This window comes from Balearica regulorum, chromosome 2 (assembly GCF_011004875.1).
Source record: "Balearica regulorum gibbericeps isolate bBalReg1 chromosome 2, bBalReg1.pri, whole genome shotgun sequence".
NCBI classification, from domain to species: Eukaryota; Metazoa; Chordata; class Aves; order Gruiformes; family Gruidae; genus Balearica; species Balearica regulorum.
This window is the reverse complement of record NC_046185.1, coordinates 164,925,354-164,944,506: the sequence shown is the minus strand read 5'-3', so window position 1 is coordinate 164,944,506 and position 19,153 is coordinate 164,925,354. Positions and strand designations below refer to the sequence as shown.

General features: G+C 45.6%; 2 protein-coding genes across 8 annotated transcripts in view; both read left to right on the top strand.

Annotated features, from left to right (window-relative positions):
* Positions 1 to 358: 358 nt before the first annotated feature.
* HIGD1A (HIG1 hypoxia inducible domain family member 1A) lies at positions 359 to 6,041 on the top strand. The gene is made up of 4 exons (XM_075746834.1): positions 359 to 429; positions 2,140 to 2,247; positions 3,950 to 4,084; positions 4,893 to 6,041. Exons 2-4 carry the CDS (start codon positions 2,145 to 2,147, stop codon positions 4,940 to 4,942), a joined length of 288 nt encoding a protein of 95 aa, XP_075602949.1. The 5' UTR covers positions 359 to 429; positions 2,140 to 2,144; the 3' UTR covers positions 4,943 to 6,041.
* A 517-nt stretch (positions 6,042 to 6,558) lies between these two features.
* Positions 6,559 to 19,153, top strand: part of CCDC13 (coiled-coil domain containing 13) — a 35,798-nt gene continuing 23,203 nt past the window's right edge. For 5 of the 7 annotated variants that reach the window (XM_075746833.1, XM_075746831.1, XM_075746832.1 and 2 more), the window contains exons 1-4: positions 6,559 to 6,721; positions 7,927 to 8,150; positions 14,024 to 14,172; positions 16,704 to 16,846. In XM_075746833.1, the coding sequence (XP_075602948.1) occupies positions 7,933 to 8,150; positions 14,024 to 14,172; positions 16,704 to 16,846 (510 nt within the window). In that variant the 5' untranslated portion in view covers positions 6,559 to 6,721; positions 7,927 to 7,932. Of the gene's footprint in view, positions 6,722 to 6,764; positions 7,106 to 7,926; positions 8,151 to 14,023; positions 14,173 to 16,703; positions 16,847 to 19,153 lie in introns of those variants that run through there. The other 2 variants (XM_075746828.1, XM_075746829.1) reach the window with 2 other exon arrangements.

Genomic DNA, 19,153 nt, shown 5'->3' with positions numbered 1-19,153 from the left:
ACCCCCCGTCTCCCCGTTTCGCAGAGCCCAGCTCGCTCCCGGGCAGCGCTGCCCGTCCCGCACGTTGCCGGTGCGGGCAGGAGCCCCCGCCCCACAGCGCCCCCTAGCGGCGGGCCTTCCCCCGCCTCCCCGCCTGATTCCGCGCCCGCCGCAATGCGGAAAGCCCTCGCCTTGACGTCACGGCTTACCCCCGCCTCTCAGCCCGTATAAGGACGCGGCGTCAGCTACCGCGCTCTGGATTGGCTGAGAAGCTGGCGGGTTGCCGCGCGGTACGCTGGGAAGTGTGGTTCTCGGCAGGGCCGGACGTTCGGCCGGCGGGTGCCTAGGGCCGAGGGGGCGGGGCGAACCCGGCCAATAAGAGCCGGGGGCGGGGCCAAGCGCGGCAGACGCCGGCCGGTTTCGGGGACGGTGCTGGGGAACGGCGGCGTGGTGAGGGCCGGGGCCTCCGGGGGGTGACGGGGCTGGGGGCCGGGGTAGGGGCCCGGGAGCTGGGGCAAGAGCTGGGGCGGGGGGAGCGGGGAGCCCCTCGGGCAGATCTAGAGGCAGAGGCCCGGAGTGGGCTGAAGGTGCTTGGGCCTGGAGTAGGGCAGAGGCGCGGTGCGGGTCTGGGCGGGGGGAAGGCAGCCTGGGGGTGCCCAGGGCCGGGAGGGGCGCTGGGATCTGTCACTTTCCCACCCGTGTCAGAGCTGTCCCCCGTGGGTGGTCGCGCAGGTGCCCCGCGCCTCTCTGCTGTGGGGGTGGGCAAGGTCAGGGCAGCCGGGGCCCCGGCCTCTGCCGGAGGTGAAGGTCGCAGAAACCTCTTACAGTGGGCAAACGGATTCACTTCTGGATGTGGTTTTCTGGTGTAAATCTCACCTCTGGCTGTCTCCGCCTCTGCCGAGTGACGGGGTGCTCTCATGTTTCCTTCTCTGAAGGAGTCAGGCTGAAATATAACTTATATTTAGCAAACAAGGCAGAGAGACCAAATCCTTCGGCCTGCAGAGGAAATGGTTCGCGCGTTTAGTTTAGAAAACAGTCTGCTGACACGGATGTACACGAAACGCTGCTTCACCAGGGAACACAGCCACGTTTGAAATGTACATTTTGCATATGTTTACTAGCCTGTGCTTAAATGAAATTCTTGTTGGCTTATTTCAAGAACTTGGAGTACTTCCATGCGAGGCCGAGCTGTATTTTGCTGCTGAGGATGCTGATGGCAAAACCGGAACAATACCAGTAGAGATCTTTCTAGCAGAGGCCTTCGTGATGTTGCTGAGCTAGTTGTGCTAGTAGAAATAGGCAGTAATTGAAGAGTGATGCTGATGCCGAGCACTGAAGAAGGAACAGCCCTGGTGTAGTCTGTGACGGGGACAGCACAAGCTGGCCGGTTTCAGCGGATGGTCTCACTGGTTGGGTGATGACAGCTCAGTGAGTGGAGCCCTGCTCATGGCCATTGGTTGTTTTTTTCCTTGAGGACAGGTGAGAAATCACCTGTGCTGTAAAGGAAACATCTCCTTATCCTCCTGACATGTCCCCACATCACTCTGTGCCTGTCAAGGGCTTCACGACTCGCTCCAGCTCCTTGGCAGCTGCCGTTTTACGCTCTGTGTTCTCCAGCAGGAGTTTGAAACTCTGTTGGAATGAGGTGGAACAGGCCGTAGTAGTGACTGACAAGCTGCCAGGTAGGGCTGACCTTCTGCAGCAGCCCACACTTTCCACCCAGAGTGCTTCGGTTGCTGTTCTTGGCAGGGAGCGGAGAGGAATGAACTTTTCTGAGGTCAGAGCAGCTATTAGGGAATAGCCTGTGAAAGCAAAGCAGTGGAGGATAGAAGTCCTGAAAGGAAAAGCAGGCAGTGACCACAGCTTTCAGCGGCTTTTTGCTGCGCGTGAGGGGCGCTGGGATGTGTAATGTTGTGAAAATGCATGGCAGAAACTTGTTGCTTCGCTACTTCTTTTTCTCCTGCCCTTTATCTGTTCTAATATGCAACAGTCTTGCTTCCCAAGACTTCACTTGAATTAAATGTAGCTCTAATTCTTGTTCTTGTACCTCTCTACATGGACATTTGTGACTGGCGGAATACGCAAGGGCTTTTCCTTTTTCTAGAAGTTCTCTTAACTTGGTGTTTCTAAAACCTGAAGAGAGACTCTTTGTCTTTGCAGCCACCATGTCATCCGGTCAGGAATCTGTTTTCTCTGAGTATGAGACTGACACCAGCCAGACATCAAAGCTGTTAAGAAAATTTAAAGAGACGCCGTTTGTACCCATCGGTAAGTTTAAAGATGAAGCAATGTGGTTACGTAGATCTTTCTCTTCATGGGCAATCAATGTGGTAAACACTATCACTGCTCGCTGTTTTCCTGTGAACAGGAAATTACTTTGAAATTACTTCCTCATGTAGGCTTTTTGTGTGGTGACAGCAGTACTCCTTCTGCCCAGAATAGTATTTGTTCTGCAGGAAACAGGGAAATTAATGAGGCATGTAATTTTAAATTAATAGTGAGAACCTACAATTACAAGAGAGAAAAAAACCAAAAAACAAAGCCTGGAAGACTGTTTAGGTGAGCTTAAAAACCATGTTCAGGTGATCCTGTTAGGTGGTAAGGAGTGTGTTTTTCAGCTGTTCTGGAGTACGGTTATTGCGAACTATGTGATCACTATGAAGTGACTTTAAAGCTAACAAAATACAAAACAGAAGTACTTAAAATAAAGCCCGCCTGCTAGACATTTCACCCTTCTCTGCTGCCATCTCTTAATTTAAAATGCATTTTCTTAGTGGGTTTTATAGTACCCCAGCTTGAGGAGGTTGTTAACGTTCTCAACCTCTCTGCCAAGACCCCCACAAAGCCTCCGAGGAGAGAGAGGACCAGTCATGATCGTCCTGAGAACTTTCCTCTGATCGGGAACCGCCTCTGACACAAGACAGGTTTTGATTTCCAGCCACCTTAAATGGAGAGCAGTCGGGTCACTTGGGTTGAACTGTTCCAAGTGTTTCCCAACAGATATCCGTCACTGGTTTCTGTGGTCACAGGACTTTGCTTTCCAGCTGGCTAGGGTGTACTACGGACTCCACAAGTTTGGTTTCTCTCAGGCAGATTGGCAGAACCTTCAACCTGTGTCAGAGCTCGTTTGAACACCCTAAATATCTTAATTGATATTTAATGAAGCTACCACGACAATCATGTAAGGGTTTACAGCTTCACAAGTGGAACTGGTGATATTCCTGTTTAGGGAAACAAGCTGTCTGGGCTTTCCTCACTGAAATATGCACAACACTTAAAACTTGGCAGCCTCCTTTGAACTATGTAAATAATCATCCTAAATATGGAATAAAGTGGATGGAATTGGGAAACATTGTGCATTGCTGCTCTGTATTCTGTGAGGGCATCAGCGTAGGCTGGTTGGAGTTGGCACAGCTAGGGCTGTGTTTGGTCTGCTGAAGGACTGAAAGTGAACTCCAGCTCTGTGAAAGAGACCTTGCTGAACCTCTGTCCCTGCAGCATGGGACAAGTAACACGTGACATGTCCTGTCCCAGGGAAAGCCATCCAAATGTGACAACACCCAAAATAGCAACCTCAGCAGGCGGGTGGGTACGTCAGGGTGCATCCACAGGCTGAGCGTCCCAGCTGCAGCCAAGCAGTGCTCTTGGGTGTGAGCCTCTGTCCAGGAAAGAGGGTGCAAGCAACACTTGGCACTTTCTGAAAAGTATCTAAGAAACTCTGACACCTTGAGCTACTTCTGAGGCATTTTAACATTGGTAGAAGTCTCTTGCTGTTCTCTGCACTGACTTGGGCATTGAATGAGGTGGCACTCGAGTGAAAACGGTAGACAGGGCAGGACTTGCCATCTACACGAAAACAGCGATTAAACCAAAACATCATTATTCCCAGGATATCTTGTTCAGGTGCGTCACTTCACGCGTCTCGATGACTTGGATCTCGACTCACAAGGATGCTTTCTTTGCCTTGTAGGGATGGCTGGCTTCGCCATGGTGGTTGGCTATGGGCTGTACAGACTGAAGCACAGAGGCGACATGAAAATGTCACTTCACCTGATTCACATGCGCGTAGCAGCCCAGGGCTTCGTTGTGGGAGCGATAACGTGTGGTACGTACCGAACGGGAGGTTGTCCTTGGCACTGGCAAACCACGGAGAACCTCTGGCATCTCTTCTCCTAGGAGATAATAGAGTGTGCGTGAAATATCCTTGGAGTGGAAGTGTCCAGACTGTGATATTTCAGGATGTTTATGCTTGTTACTGGTGTTTGTTCAACCTTTCTGGAGTAACGTGATGTTTAAATATGCATATTCAATATTAAACTTAACTACCTTTGAGAGCAGTTTTGACTACTAGATGTGGGAGGTATCTGGGGTTCTGTAGGTGTTGAAATCAGAGGCAAAAAAAAAGCTATCTGATGTTAATAATTTCTCTTGTAAATATGTTGCTGTTTCTGAATTTAATGCATTGGAAAATCAGCTTGCATAGCCTAAGATACTATTTTTAAGACTGGAATTGTGTCCCTGAATGTACTGATTTGTACATCCCACGTCTTATCTAAGTATTGCAGCTGTGTATGCGTGTAAATGTGTATCCCATGAAACACTGTCTATACTGCATGCCCGGAAGGTATGGCAGAAAAGCTTGACTTTGGCTGCAAAGCAAACTAGAATTGGCTGGGGATGTGTATTTTCATGTAGAGTATATTTTCATATATGGTATATTTTCATATCCACTTTCTCTGTATATGAAGAATTTTGTAATGTTCATCACTGTTATTAAAAAAAATAAATACAGCAGAAGAGGAAGGGAAACATTATTGCTGTTGCTCAGAATATCACTTTTTGTTCAGACTTTGAAACACATTATTTCCTATTTAAGCCAGTTTTGTAATTGTGCATCTATTTCTGTCTTGTAGGTGTGCTGTATTCAATGTTTCGGGAGTATGTGGTGAAGCCCAAGGAGTAATGGAAAGCTGACTGAAATCTCTGTCCTGGTGGTGGCCTGTGCACTGCAGCAACAAACCTCATATCGAGGGGTTCTTGAGGAAAAAATAATACATGGTATTAAGAGAATTGCCCTATTTCTATTTTGTGTATGGTACACTGTCTTGAAGCAGTCTAAATGATTGTGCACTGGGGGAGCGGGTATCAGGGTCTCGTTCTTTGATTGATGCAACCACATCCCAGTTTTTAGGTCATATAGTAGAGTACAATCCTTTATCTTCCCCTCGACTGTCAACTCAGTCCTAAAATTGGTGACTTTTTTTTGCTGCCTTTGCCCAATACCACAAAGTCTGAACTAGCTTCTGTTAGGCCTCGGGCAGAACACAGAGGCCATGTCTGTAAGATAGTGTCGTGAACGCTGTACTATCATTTTCTATCCTGTATATTTGTCAGCCTCCAGCTTTGTAATTTAGAAGCTTCCAGTAGCACTAAATGACTTCTAAAATACTGAGATATAAACATCTATTTTTTTTATTTAAGGCATGAGATAAGTATTTGGTATGTTGCATCTATTTAAATGTTATATTTATTCATTGTTAATGAAGACACAGGCTTCCTATTTTTGCTATAGATTTTCAGACTCTTGGATTACTATATTTTGTAACATTATTTACAGTGTTCTTCTGAAATAACATTTAAATGTAACATTTGAAATACATATTGTGAAAACTAAACCTTGATTTGGTGTTCTAATGCTTTCAGTTAAAGTGTATGATCTAGCTGATTTCTGGAGGATCATTCCCTACAGAAATTTTAAAACATTTAAATCTGAAAAGCCCCCATCATCCTCAATGAGGTGTTAAAACCCTTCTCTGTAAATTGCCACTGTTTTTTTTTTACACTTGAACCCCTTGTATCTCCAACAGCAGTCACAAAAATAAATGTGTTGATAAAACCAATTTGTAAAAACCCCATTTTCTCCTATTAGCTTACATTCCATGGTGATAGTATGATGTCTCTCTGTAATAAATACTGTAAGGTACATACTGCACCTCTGGCTGTGACATTGTAGAGAGCAGTGGGAGATGAAATGCGAATAAAAGTGTGAGCACTGGAGAGAAGTGTTTGGCTGTGGATTTGTTTGGGGGGGGGGGGGGGGGTGGGGAGAGGGGGCTCCCTCTGTGCATGCAGCCTCCTGGGGAGGGCTGGGGAGAGCTTATATACGTGAATAAAAATCACCTGAGAGGGTGCAATGCTACTGGGAAGGGCGTTCCCAGCCAGTAAAACGCTGCTGTCTGTGACTGCTCGCTCCCGCAGTTCTCCCTCACCGGGGTGGAGCTGCGGACGGAGGAAAGAGGCGCCCCTCCACCGCGCAAAGACCGTTTCCTGTAACTGCCCTCCTCCTCCCCAGCGTGGTACCGGATAAGGAGCAGCTCCGTTCCCGTCACCCCGAGGGGCCGGGCTTTCTACGGGAAGGGGAGGCCCCGCGGCCGGGAGGCGCTACGGAGGAGGGGGCGGCTGAGGGGAGCTGTCATGGCGGCCGGGCTGAGGGGAACGCCGCGAGCCCCGCCCCTCTGGCGGTGACGTCCCGCGCTCGGCGCATGCGCGGCCTTGCCCTTCCCCTGCCCTTGGCGCCGGCCGGGGCGCTGTTGCTATGGGAACCGCGCGGGGCTGCGGCCGGGCCGGGAGCCTGAGCTGGAGCAGCCGGGCCCGGCCCTGCCGTGCCGAGACGGGCAGCCGGCGGGAGAGGGCGGCCGGGGGGACCCTCCCGCTGCCCTCGGGGCCGGGGAAGGCGGTTTCGGTAGGCAGGGGGGGTGGGGAAGGCGCGGACCACCGGCCTGGGCGTGGGGGAGACAGTGCGGCCCTGTCAGGCCCCGTCAGGCCGCAGGACAAGGCGGGGGTTGGGCGGGGGAAGAGAGGGAACCCCCTCTCCCCACACAGCAGCTCTGTGGCAGATCCCTCTGTGCCAGGATTGAAGTCGGTACCCAGGTAGGCTGGAAGGCTAAAGGTTGTCCCCAGGCCATCACTCATTCCCACGGGGCTGTGCAGAGGCACCGGACTTTGCTGTTTGTCAACTTGTCAATTCTTAACGCACCTCGTCCACGCCCGCGGTGTCCGAAGGCAGGTGCAGAGGTGAAGCTGCTTGCAGTGCATCTCTACCCTTACAGTACATACAAGCACAAAGGTACATAGTGCGCATTTCGGCATTTTATCAGGGTGATTGCTGCCTTAGTGTGAGAAAGGGCCTGCGTTAATTACTCAGTGGAGGGTGTGCCTTTGAAAGTTTTTACTGATTGACTGATTGTCTTTGCTAGACCAAAGGTGCACTAGATTTTTCGCTGACAGTAAATGTCAAACAGAAGGAGAGGGGGCTGGAATGCATCAGAAAACTGATCATCTTTAGTCATACTAAGTAGAGCTCTAGACATCTAAATGGGTAGCAAGATGTGTTACCACTTTAATGTTATAACTTAGTGCTTAGAAATTTAGGGGAAAGATGTGAGCCACGCTCTTGGTGCCTAGTGCCCAAAGGAAGCATTAGGATAAACATCTTTCTTGCTCTGTCAGTCCCACATTAACCCAAAAATGGGGGGATCTGCACCTTTCTTTGGAACGTGGAAGGAAGGCGGGATGGCTGCAGTCTGTGTTCCCTTTAGTCAGTGTAACATGGTTGTCACATTCTCTTGGATTTGACCCCAACTTGCTCTGTAAAAATGTTTAAATAAACAGACTTGTTTAAAAACATTTAAAAATATTGCTTTTTGAATATTCAGCTGAAAAAAAAGACACAAAAACTTTTTTGAAGACTGAAAGCCATTTATGGAAAAAGGCACTCGAAGGAAGGGAGCGGGGCTGAAGAGTTCAGTGGCTGAGAGGAGGAGGTGGCAGGGAGACTGCAGAGATCAGTGAGGAAAAACTACAAAGCAGCTGCTAGAAGAGTATGTTTTTCAGAGCAATGTTCATCTCTGCTCTCTGTCGCTTATTTTCTTCTTGTTATGCTTTCAGTAAACAATGGAGTCAGACATAAAAGTGAATGAACATTTTAAAAGCCAGTTTAAGGCTTATCAAGAACAACAGCAAAGGCGGCTGCAAAATTTAATGGAGAGGAAGAAGGAAAAGCAGAACAGTCAGAAGGGTGATAATGGCAATGCAAAGGAGACTTTCAGAATCCAGAATGATCTAAACCTCTTTGAAACAGGACAACCTGTAAATGAAGATGACAGCAAAAGGTAAAGGTGTAGCAGCATTGTTCCTTCAGGAAGTCACAAAAGTATATTTTGCATATGATCTTATGAAACTCAAGTTTAATTGACAGAGCACTTTGTCTTCACATATTGGGCTTTAACTTTCCTGAGAAGACTCTCGCTGTCCCTAACATGTTTATCCTCAGAGCATTGTGATGTGCTCTTTATTGTCAGTGTTTCACAAATGTAGAGCAGAAAACAGAGGGGTTAAGGGTAACATGCTAGGGGCAGCTAGTTACTATCTGATGAAAACCAGTCATTCAGAATCACTAACATCTTCTGAACTGTTGGTTAGTTCCTGCCTAGCCTTGAAAACAAACAGGTTCCCTACATGAATAATTTCCAAAGACAGATAAGGGCAAAGCAACTAATGGGTGCAAGCCAAAGGCCTGCAGCTCAGAGAAGTGTTCCCCAGGCTATCTTTGCCATATAACCTCATTTAGTAGATCAGAAGACAGCCAACTGTATAGGAGGGTCTCATAGACAGAGTTGCTTCCTGGATACTTGACAGTATCCAGGTTATACAAAGTGGGGTTTTAAATCTTACTGGGGGCAGGGGTTTGGGTCTTATCTCTCCCATTGGGGTGGTATCTGGATTACCAGGACATTGGATATTCTGGTGTGGATCTCCCTTGATCTTGTTTTTGGAGCTGAGTGCATAATTCAATTTAGTGCAGCAGAGGTTTGAAGCCCCAGCTCAGATCATTCATCTTCCTCCTAGGATATAGTCAGTCTCTCTTTCTGACCCAATTAATGTTGGTTTTTTTTTTACAAACTAGAGCAGGTCTAAAGTTGGACACACCCCAGAGATGTCTGCCTTTACTACAGTGTTGGCTATTCAGGGATTTGCTCCCCATTAGTAGTGAAGCCAGCTGAAGAAATTCCTGTTTCTTGCAGCTGTGCTAATACAGCCATTTGCTGGAAACTGGATTCGCTTTTTGAGGGAAGGGTACTTTTATTCTCAAGTAATTTCAGTGATCCAAGTTACAGCTTTAGCCCCACAGACTGTTTTATTGGCACCGTGATAGGGTGATGTACTGTGATACTGAAGCAGGAAGGAGGAACTGGGAGCTCCGTCAAAACCAGCAGATCACGGGTGGAAAAACACAGTTAGGCATATACCTTTGAGACAGTTTCACCTCCCAGAATCCAGAGTGGGGAAGGGCACCTCTACCAAAGTTTATCAAGCCACTAACGAAGGTTTATTAGGCCCTAAATGCTGATTTTCCCTCTGTGCTACTCTGAACAACTCCCTGCTCAGTTTCTGAAGATTGCTTCCTGAAACGCCCAAGTGCATAAGCTGCAGCAGAGCTTCTGTGAAGATGCAGGGAACCCAGGAGTGAACCACTGAAACTTTCAGGTGCTTCTGGGAATGTGGTGTTCATGCTGCAAAGGAAGTCTGTTGGAAACAGGCAGCTGATCTCCTAGAAACTAATGCTCTCACCGTTGCATCATACATTGTCTTCTTCACACATAGGTCATCACCACGGTTATCTGATTTGCCAAGTTTTGATTCTGATCTGACCTCTACCAGCTGTTCTCTTCCCTTTAATACTTTGTTCTCATAGTATATAGAAGATTACTATGGAGATCTGGATTTGTTTGTGGGTTTTTTTAACGGAGAGGGAGACTGATTCCCACAGTTCAGGTGTGGATTTGTCTGGTGGAGGAGAGGGGCTTAGGTGCTGCCATAGCACATCCTGGTGCAGTGTGCATGCTCCGAGGTGCAGAGTACAAGAGAGTCCCAGCAGCTCGCTGCTATTTACAGTTCAGTAGTTTAAGTCTGAGTAATTCAAGAGCTATCATGTACCTCCATTCTCAGTGGCACTGACTGTTAAAAGTCCCCATTTCATGTGGCAAGTGTAGCAGATTTATGTGGATTGTCCTTTGCTTATGTACATCTGCGTTCAGGAAAAGAGTGGTATCAAAAAAAGAGTGTATCAAATCCAGGCAGGATTTGCTTCTGGAAGGGATTTGCCAGGATGTACTTTGCAGTATTCCCATGACAACACGTTTGAAACTTATTCCAGACTAACAGGACTCCATATGGTCTGCAGTGGCAGTGATTTCAGCATGTCAGTGTTGTTTATAGCAGCGCTTGGAAAACATTCTCCTCTCAGAAGTCTCCCTTCCTCTGAGCCTTGGGAGTTCGTTTTTCCTTCCTCCCGTCCTACTCCAAAATTTTGTTTAGGCAAGGGTTTAGCTGACATTTCTGTCTTTCTGTTTTGCTCTTTCTGTAACTTTATCCTCCCTGCTCTCTTTGGTGTATTTAAGATTAAGTGATTCTCCCCATCACATGGAGAATCTGTAACGGAGTTGGGAAAGACACTTACCTGAATTTCAGTCATAGGCCCTGCTTCTAAGTTTCACCTGGCTCTGTTGCCTTGAACTAGAGTGAAAAGGGTTGCCTTTCTGCAGCCTATTTCTTTTGGCTGACTTTCCATAGCTGAGCCACTTGGGTGGAACCTGCTACCTCCTTTGTAACATGCACAGTCACTCTGGGATGGAGAAGTTTCTCAGAGGAGACTCCAGCTGGGCGGTTGGGATTTCTGTCCATCCTACTGTAAGTGCTTTCTGTCAAGACTTGGAAGCCAGCTCTGAGGAAGACATCACTGGTCAGGTGTGCTAAGAGCTTGGAACCTTTTTTTCATGTTAATTCTCTAACTGTTAAAAATCTTTTTGCCTATGTGTCTCTAATTAGATCCACACAGTTTTATTGCTCGCTTCTGTGAGTGGTACGTGTGGGAATAACTTAGTTTTGTCTTTTCTCTGCTCAGATTGCTGCTTTCCTTCTCCTTTGTAAACAGTTGCCTTTGATCTCCCTTTGATTTGCAGCTTTGAAACAGAAGTGCATTTCTTAATTATGAATTGTGAATCGTCTCATAAATTGACCGTGCTGTTTATGGCAGTGCTTTAAGGGGTCATTTATTCTGACATGTACATATGGAGTGTGCATTTAAAAGCTCCAAAGTCCAGTCAGAGCAAAAGGCTTGCTAAAACTTGTGAACAGAAAATATTCAGGTGATTATTGAGATAGCTGACTTGTCTGGCTGTACATACTGTAACAACTGGGCTTTAACCAAATCTCAGTGATCATCCAAGCTACCCACTTCTTCATAGTCTGGAGTGATCACTCTATAGGCCAAAGGGGCAGGACACTATTCCTGGTTAAGTCACCAAAATGTAGACATTCAGAGTCACACTGTAAATAATAAGAATCTAGGGGTCAAGTCATCTGGCTGGCTTGGGTGTCTAATGATGTCTAAGATGCTGTAGGGTATTGGGAACTTCCACATGGGAACGATAGATAGGACACAGGAGACCTGCACCCCTCAGCAGCAGCAGCTGGGGGATGGGTGGGCAGCTCAGGTGGCATCTGTGTGGGTAACTGAATTGAGTCCCATCCTCAGAGCACTTGGCAGTTGGAGAACGATTCATGTCGCCCTACAGTGGCAGCTAGTCTGTAAGCAGCGCTGGTTGCATTCACTAGACCTCCTTTGACTTTTCTGTGCTTTTTGGCTCGCTGCTCCCAGAGAGACACCCGTGTCTTGGTACAGAGTGGGACCCCACCCTGAAACTCAGATGGGGAGAGATGAGAAAACTCAGATGGGACGGGAGAGGAAACTCAGAGGCAAGTGAAGTGGGAACTGCTGACTTGAGCCAGCAGGGTCTCTACCACAAACATATTTACCGAAGGCAGTGTCAGTACAGTTTCTCTTAGCACATTTGATTCCACCTCTGGGGAATGGAGACAGGTTCATTTCTATTTTGAAATGGTGCTGTTTGGAGGAGTCTGGCTAAAATGTATGTCTAAAGTTGGAGGACGTTAGTAATTTTTTAGGGTTGGTTCACATGGACTTGATGGATGGACCACTCAGTGGATAAGGAATTGGCTGGACAGTCACACTCAAAGAGTTGTGGTCAACAGCTCAACGTCCCAGTGGAGATCAGTGATGAGTGGTGTTCCTCAGGGGTCAATATTGGGACCGGCGCTGTTTAACGTCTTTGTCGGAGACATGGACAGTGAGATCGAGTGCACCCTCAGCAAGTTTGCTGATGACACCAAGCTGTGTGGTGTGGTTGACACGCTGGAGGGAAAGGTTGCCATCCAGAGGGACCTTGACAGACTTAAGAGGTGGGCCCGTGCAAACCACATGAAGTTCAAGGCCAAGTGTAAGGTCCTGCATGTGGTGGGTCAGGGCAATCCCAGGCACAACTACAGGCTGGGTGGAGAATGGATTGAGAGCAGCCCTGAGGAGAAGGACTTGGTGGTGTTGGTGGATGAGAAGCTCAACGTGAGCTGGCAGTGTGCACTTGCAGCACAGAAAGCCAACCGTGTCCTGGGCTGCATCACTAGCAGCGTGAGCAGCAGGTCAGGGGAGGGGATTCTGCCCCTCTACTCTGCTTTGGTGAGACCCCCCTGCAGTGCTGCATCCAGCTCTGGGGTTCACACTACAAGACAGACATGGAGCTGTTGGAGTGAGTCCAGAGGAGGCCATGGAGATGATCCGAGGGCTGAAGCACCTCTCCTATGCAGACAGGCTGAGAGAGTTGGGGTTGTTCAGTCTGGAGAAGAGAAGGCTCCAGGGAGACCTTAGAGCCCCTTCCAGTACCTAAAGGGGCCTCCAAGAAATCTGGAGAGGGACTGTTTACAAGGGCATGTAGCGATAGGACAAGAGGGAATGGCCTTGAGCTGAAGGAGGATAGACATTAAAGGAAGAAATCCTTCACTATGAAGGTGGTGAGGCACTGGAACAGGTTGCCCAGAGAAGTTGTGGATGCCCCGTCCCTGGAAGTGTTCAAGGTTGGATGTGGGTTTTCGGCAGCCTGGTCTAGTGGCGGGTGTCCCTGTGCATGGCAGGGGGGTTGGAACTAGATGATCTTTAAGGTCCCTTCCAACCCAAGTCATTGATGGTTCTATGATACGTCCACACATGGGCGGCAGGTACTCTCTGAGATGCTCTTGATTCTCTGACTGGGCCCCAGAAGTCTTCCCAAGAACCCTGCGTCGTGGCTGCTGGCCTCACATAGAGGGCTCGGATAATCCTGGGGTATCTCAAACAGATGCCTGAGCGCCCGCAATTGAATTGAGCCCCTGAGGCCTTAGCTTTTAGTTTTTACGTTTGGAGGAACCATCATGTAAGGACAGCAAAGAGATTAAAGTTATTAATTCTCTGGATGTCTTAGAGAGATGAAACCCATAAATGTTACTAAATGTACTAAAGAATAGGAGAAGCAAGGCTATTTCCTCCCATTCAGAAGGCTTTTTGATATTCTTTGTTTCTAAATGAATTCCGAAAAGCAACATTAACAATACAAACTGATGCCAGTCAGTCCTGGTGGGGTTCGAAGAAAATCAGATGAGGACATAGGAAATTGGTCTTTTGTGAATTGCTATGAAACATTAATTTTTGAAGAAAGAACCTCAGTAGCAGCTTTTGTAGCTGATGCTCTGTTGGGTTCTATTTGCTGAGGTAAGTATAGAAATAAAGCCTGAATGTCACGGATGCCGAATGGTGAGCCTGCCTGGTTTCCTCTGAAGAACCAGATAAGTAAGGCTCAGTGAGATGAGACTATTCAGTAACCTCAGGAGCCCTGAAAAGATACCTCTTCTGTGATGCTTTACCCCAGACAACACAAGGAAGTGCAGAATTCTTGAAGAACTAAGTTAACTGAATAGGTCAGGTCATTAGCTTGTGTTCTGCTCTCAGGTTCAGGATGTTCTGCTTAATTCAGTAAACTCACTCCTGGTAAGCTCAGTTCATCCAGCAAGCGTTCATTTCATTATTTCATTTCTGGAAGCATCTATTTGAAGCACATTACAGTGACATTTGCCATTATGGATTATTTTTTCCCAGATTGCTCAATGTTGAGAATGAGCAGCTCCAGGATCAGCTTCGAGAGGTCCGAGATGAGAACTGCAGACTATACAAACTAGTGACAGAGAAAGATTTTGAAATAAAGCAACTCCAGAAGAAAATACAGGAGGACAGATTGGCTTTGTCAGGTAAACACAGTAACTTTGTATTCTCACAATGTTCCAGTGTTTGCTTGATGCTGATGACAACAGAGGTAGGCTAACAGATTCAGTGTGATCTCCTGGCAGTCAAATATTCATGTGACATCTCTTTACCTGCTTTATGCTAACAAGGAGTATTTCAGTCATGTTGTCGTTGCCTCCGTTTCCACTCCTGTAATAAACTTCTGCTAGGAAGAACAAAAATTCAGCTCTCAACCGAGACTTGTTCTCTGTTGAGCTCTCAGTAATTTGCAATAGCACTGAAAACCACTGAACTCTGAAAATGCTTAAGCACCTGGGTCAACACTTAAGAGCTGCTCCCTAAACTTGTAAGGGTCTAAGTTGACACTGGTTTGCATTTGCAGAGTTTGCTAAACATCAATGTCTCTCTTACGTAAGGAGTCTCATCGCTTTATTTGCAGAGGGAAGTTTCTCGCAATAGTTTGACATGAGAGCACTTAAACATAGAATAGCATGTATGCTTAAAGATCTGTGTCTTACTCTCTCCTTCCATTTCATGAGCTGCAAAATTTGAATACTACTACTCCCCATCTTACAGGAGGACCACTGAAAGGACCAAAGACTTCTGGTAGTCAGACAGGTCAGACCTAAGGTGCAAAATATTATTATTGATAATTATATGTCGCTTAATATAAGTATATTGCTCTTTTGGGGTACACAGTGGTATCTGTTCCTCACAGATCTTCTGGAAACTTGCTATTATTGGCACAAAAAATGATGATTCATAGAAATCATGTTTTGGAAAACTTTCTGTTAATATCAAAGAGCAGTGTTGCAGCTTTGTCTGCTATGTAGTGTTAAAATCTGTATTCAAGTTCCTTTTGTTTGCCTGAATAGGGCATGTGCAGGATGCTGGCTGAATGCAAAGTCCAGCTTCTAAAGTGGCTTGGGTGTCCTTTGAAAATTGAACTGTGCAGGCTGCACCTCCTCCACTGGGTGCCACTGTTGTTCAGGACAGCAGTGATGACCAGGCTGCTGGAGAAGGGGGAAACCAGCAATAAGCAGAACTAAATAACCCTTAAATTACACCTTCATTCTTAAAAACTATAGCTTGTATGTAGGGGAAATGATAAGCTATTACTGGGTCAGGACTACGAGGCAGATGTGCTGTTGCAGCTTCTTTGGCTGACTCACATGCAAGCTTGTGGTAGTTTGCTCCACGCCTCTGTCTTCCCTATCTACGTTGTGGCAAGAGGTTCACCCATGTTGCATGGGAATTAAAAGCTTTGATTAAATGTGTGCAGTGCATTTGAAGACCATCCCATGGAAGCACCAGCCTGGCTTTTGATTAATTCAGTACTTACTGTGATCCTTAGCAGCTGTTATTTATTATGAAAACTAAGGAAAAAAAAAAGCTTCTAGATGAGAGGGGAAATACACATCAGATCAAGCAGTAAGAACAGTGGAAACACTTTTAAAAACAATAAATTTATTATTTTCTCTACAGCGTTTTTAAATTGTGACATGGGGTCGTATTCTGTTCTTGCCTGTATTCCGCATAGCCCTTTTAACGTCTCCAGGGGTTTTACGGGACTCAGAATGCACTTAAGAGGGATCTGTCATCCTTGCATCTCACCCCAGTTCTTAAATATAATCTTCACAGATGCCAGTAGAAAAGTCATTACTTCAGGGCAGTGAAGGAGTTTGAAAGAGTTAAAAAGAATGACAACAGCCAAGTTCAATCTTCATATATCCCACCAAGGATTTGTTATTGCAGGCTTGTATTCGTTGGTGAGCTAGAGGTTTCCGTGGACATTGTATGCAATCGTATTGATTTTGCACTTGTGCGAGAACTTTTCTTCACCTATGTGATGTTAACAAAAGCCAAGTGACACACAAGGCAGTCCAGGGGATTACTTTATTCGTGACACTAATCAAACCCTCTCTGATGAGGAGGTGAATGAAATGTCTGTTTAAAAGAGCAATTAAAAGAGTAATACAGTAAGGTCTCACGTATAATCACAAGGGACATATAAATAGGCACAATGAAATTTCCTGGACGTTATCCAGGACCCAACTGTAACAGTGTGCCTGACCTTTCAGGATAGATGTCTAGAAAAGTTCGCACCTCTGTTTCAGCCACTCCTCCAGTTGTAAACAATCAGTACAAGATAGAGTGTTGTCTTTTTTCTGTAATATGCCACCAAAAACCTGTTCATAACTGTCCTTCACAGTGGTGAGCGGAAAACACCTCTGCCCTTTCTAGGTAGTAATGTTGGTACGACCACTGTGGTGGCCTTCTGACACGTGGCTGTTGCTAAAGTGTGAAATGTGGCTTTGCTAGCCACAACGTGATGCTGACTCAAAGGACCAGGCAATCCAGCTGGAATCACTGATGCCTCTTTTCCCTCACTTGTTCATTTAAGTGCCTGGCACAGCTCTGAGAGAAATGGATTAGACAATAAAAGTACACTGTGCTCTGAACAGAGAACAAAAGCATCATCTATTCTGAATCTTGCCTGTAAGATACGTCCTTTGCTTTTATGTATACTTTTCAGGGACATCTGGTTTAGCTGGAGATGTTGCAGCTACTAAAATAGTTGAATTGGCCAAAAAGAATCGTGAGATAACTGCTGAGACTGAGACTGAAAAAGCCAAAGTGAAGCAACTGAATAACAAAGTCAAAGAGCTGGAGAAAGAAGTGAGGCATTTTTCTTGTTCTCTTTTTGCATGCTAAAACGTAGAAATGCAGCTTGTGTGATAGAGGAGCTGTAGAAACTTGATTTAATTCATGTTCCTGTTCTGAATTTCCGCTTGCATCCATGCTTGCTTTGAGTTCTTGTAATTTCTGTCCATGCTGGCGAGAGGGGTGTGTGCCCTCAGCTGTTTCCACCTTTGCAGAAAGGAGGAGATAAGAAAGGTTATCAGTAAGTTATAATGAGAGAAAGATTTATGAAATACCAATTAGGAATTTTCACTTGTATTTGAAGCACAGAGGCCTTTCTAGCAGTATGGCAATTATATTTTTCGGAATTTTTTTGTGTGAGGAGGAGCAAATTTCATACCATTAAGTCTTACATTCCCACCTCATTAATACCAGTCATAAATTAGTACTCTATTCTTCTAATCTTTATTCATCCACATAATGAAAGCTGTTTTCTGGCATAAGTGTGTCAAGAACTGAGAGACTAACAAGCTATATCACTTAAGACAGCAAATCTTCACTCGGTCAAATTTATTTTTGTGATTTAGTATGACTTTTTTATATGTGCCAACCTTTCACAGGAATAATTTTACTCAGGTGACTGCAGAAATGAAAATTAGATGCCCTGATGTCAATGCTTACTTTGTTCATTGGTTACTACTGCACCCCCTTGCACAATACTGGTAAAATTTTGTATAATTTTTAATGCTTTGCTTCCTTAGAAGACATCATTTAAATGGATCAATAACGTTTATCATGCTGACAAATGCATTTCGACTCCATCTTTCACAATCCCTTGTGATCATGAATCATGCATCTATCTGAATTATACCCTAGTTACCTGAAAGATCAAGAAATGGTGGATTAAACTTTTGAAAACTCCTGCATAAATCCAGGGCAATCTGGTCAATGGGGTCTTGTCAGACAGTTGGCAGGCTGGGTAAGAAATAGCAGGTGTAGCTGGGGACCTACAAAATCACACAAGTAGGAGAGCAAGCTGTGAATAATTTCAAGAAGAATCAACTTGGTTATAATCCCCTACTACAGAAGTGTAATGACCATTATACAAACAGAAACTTAAAATATTGTCAGATATTGACCCAAAAGAAAGGACCACAGACATTTCAGGAAAGGAAATCAAACTCAAAACAAACACAAATTTTCAAGAAACAATAATTTCTGGTCAAAGCAGAGATGGACACTTTAGATATGAACTAATCTGGCCTTAGACACCAGCACCACGAAAATCAAAACCAAACACAGCAACCTGTCTCATCTGAGGTAAAAATGAACCACAGCATGAACCCCACCAAAACCATGCAATGGTCAATGGTCTGTGTTTTCTCACAGCTTCATTTGGGAAGGCTCTTCTCTAAACTAATAGTTACTGGCTGAGTTTGTGGATTGTGCTTGTTCAGTAGAACTATATGAAGACATAAAAGACGGGTAAAATTAAAGCAATGTTTGACAGTGGGAGATACCGATGAAAAATGTTGAGTGATGAAAGAGAAGAGCTGTCATAGAACCTGCAATGATTCACAATCTCTTTTAACTCTTAAGATAAGCTGGATCACTGTCTAGACACACTCGTCTTTTTCCATTGATTGTAGAAAGAACCAAGATAGCTAAAGTGCAGTTAATTTGCCCACGCATAAGCATAAAAGTACAATCTGAGATGCGACTTGACTTCTCAGACTGCTGGGTACCCTCAGGTGCCTTAGGTGGGCCTAGACAGCTGTGGGTGTGCAAGAAAACCCAGTCCACAGTCAGTGCATCCACTTTATGTAATGGAGGTGTCTAGAGGGAGCTGGAGACTAGACTTCCCTGATTGTATTGACTGGATGCCATTCTTTATAGAGAGACCCACACTGAAAACAGGGAAAGTGTTAATTTGTGAGTTGAGTCTCATCCTGTACACCTACTTCTAGACACCGTAAACTCTGCTAAATGAATTGCAGCAATGGTACCTTACAAATGCATCACAATATGCACATTCGCCACTGGAAAACACTGTTATTTTACATAATTGTTAGCTCTTTGCTTTTATGAAAACTGAAAAATATGTAAATCATAAGTCTTTTAACATGACTATGTTCCCACAAACAAAATGGAAGGTGTGGCCATTGAGCAGTTGAGCAATCAGTTAGCAAAGGGTGGTACTTGTAAACAAAGACTGCAAACGGATGTTTGCAGAAAATTTCCTTAGAATTTGACCTAGCAGCTGCCAACACTAGCTGAAATTTCTCATTCTCAGTCCATGGACTAAAAGAGTTTATGAACTGGATAGAAGCGGGGGCCTAACCA

Excerpts from the sequence above, each read along its gene's own strand:
- HIGD1A (XM_075746834.1), top strand. The coding sequence starts at position 2,145 with ATGTCATCCGGTCAGGAATCTGTTTTCTCTGAGTATGAGACTGACACC. Across the intron at positions 2,248-3,949 it reads GACGCCGTTTGTACCCATCG|GGATGGCTGGCTTCGCCATG; the intron begins GTAAGTTTAAAG and ends TTTGCCTTGTAG. Across the intron at positions 4,085-4,892 it reads TGTGGGAGCGATAACGTGTG|GTGTGCTGTATTCAATGTTT; the intron begins GTACGTACCGAA and ends TCTGTCTTGTAG.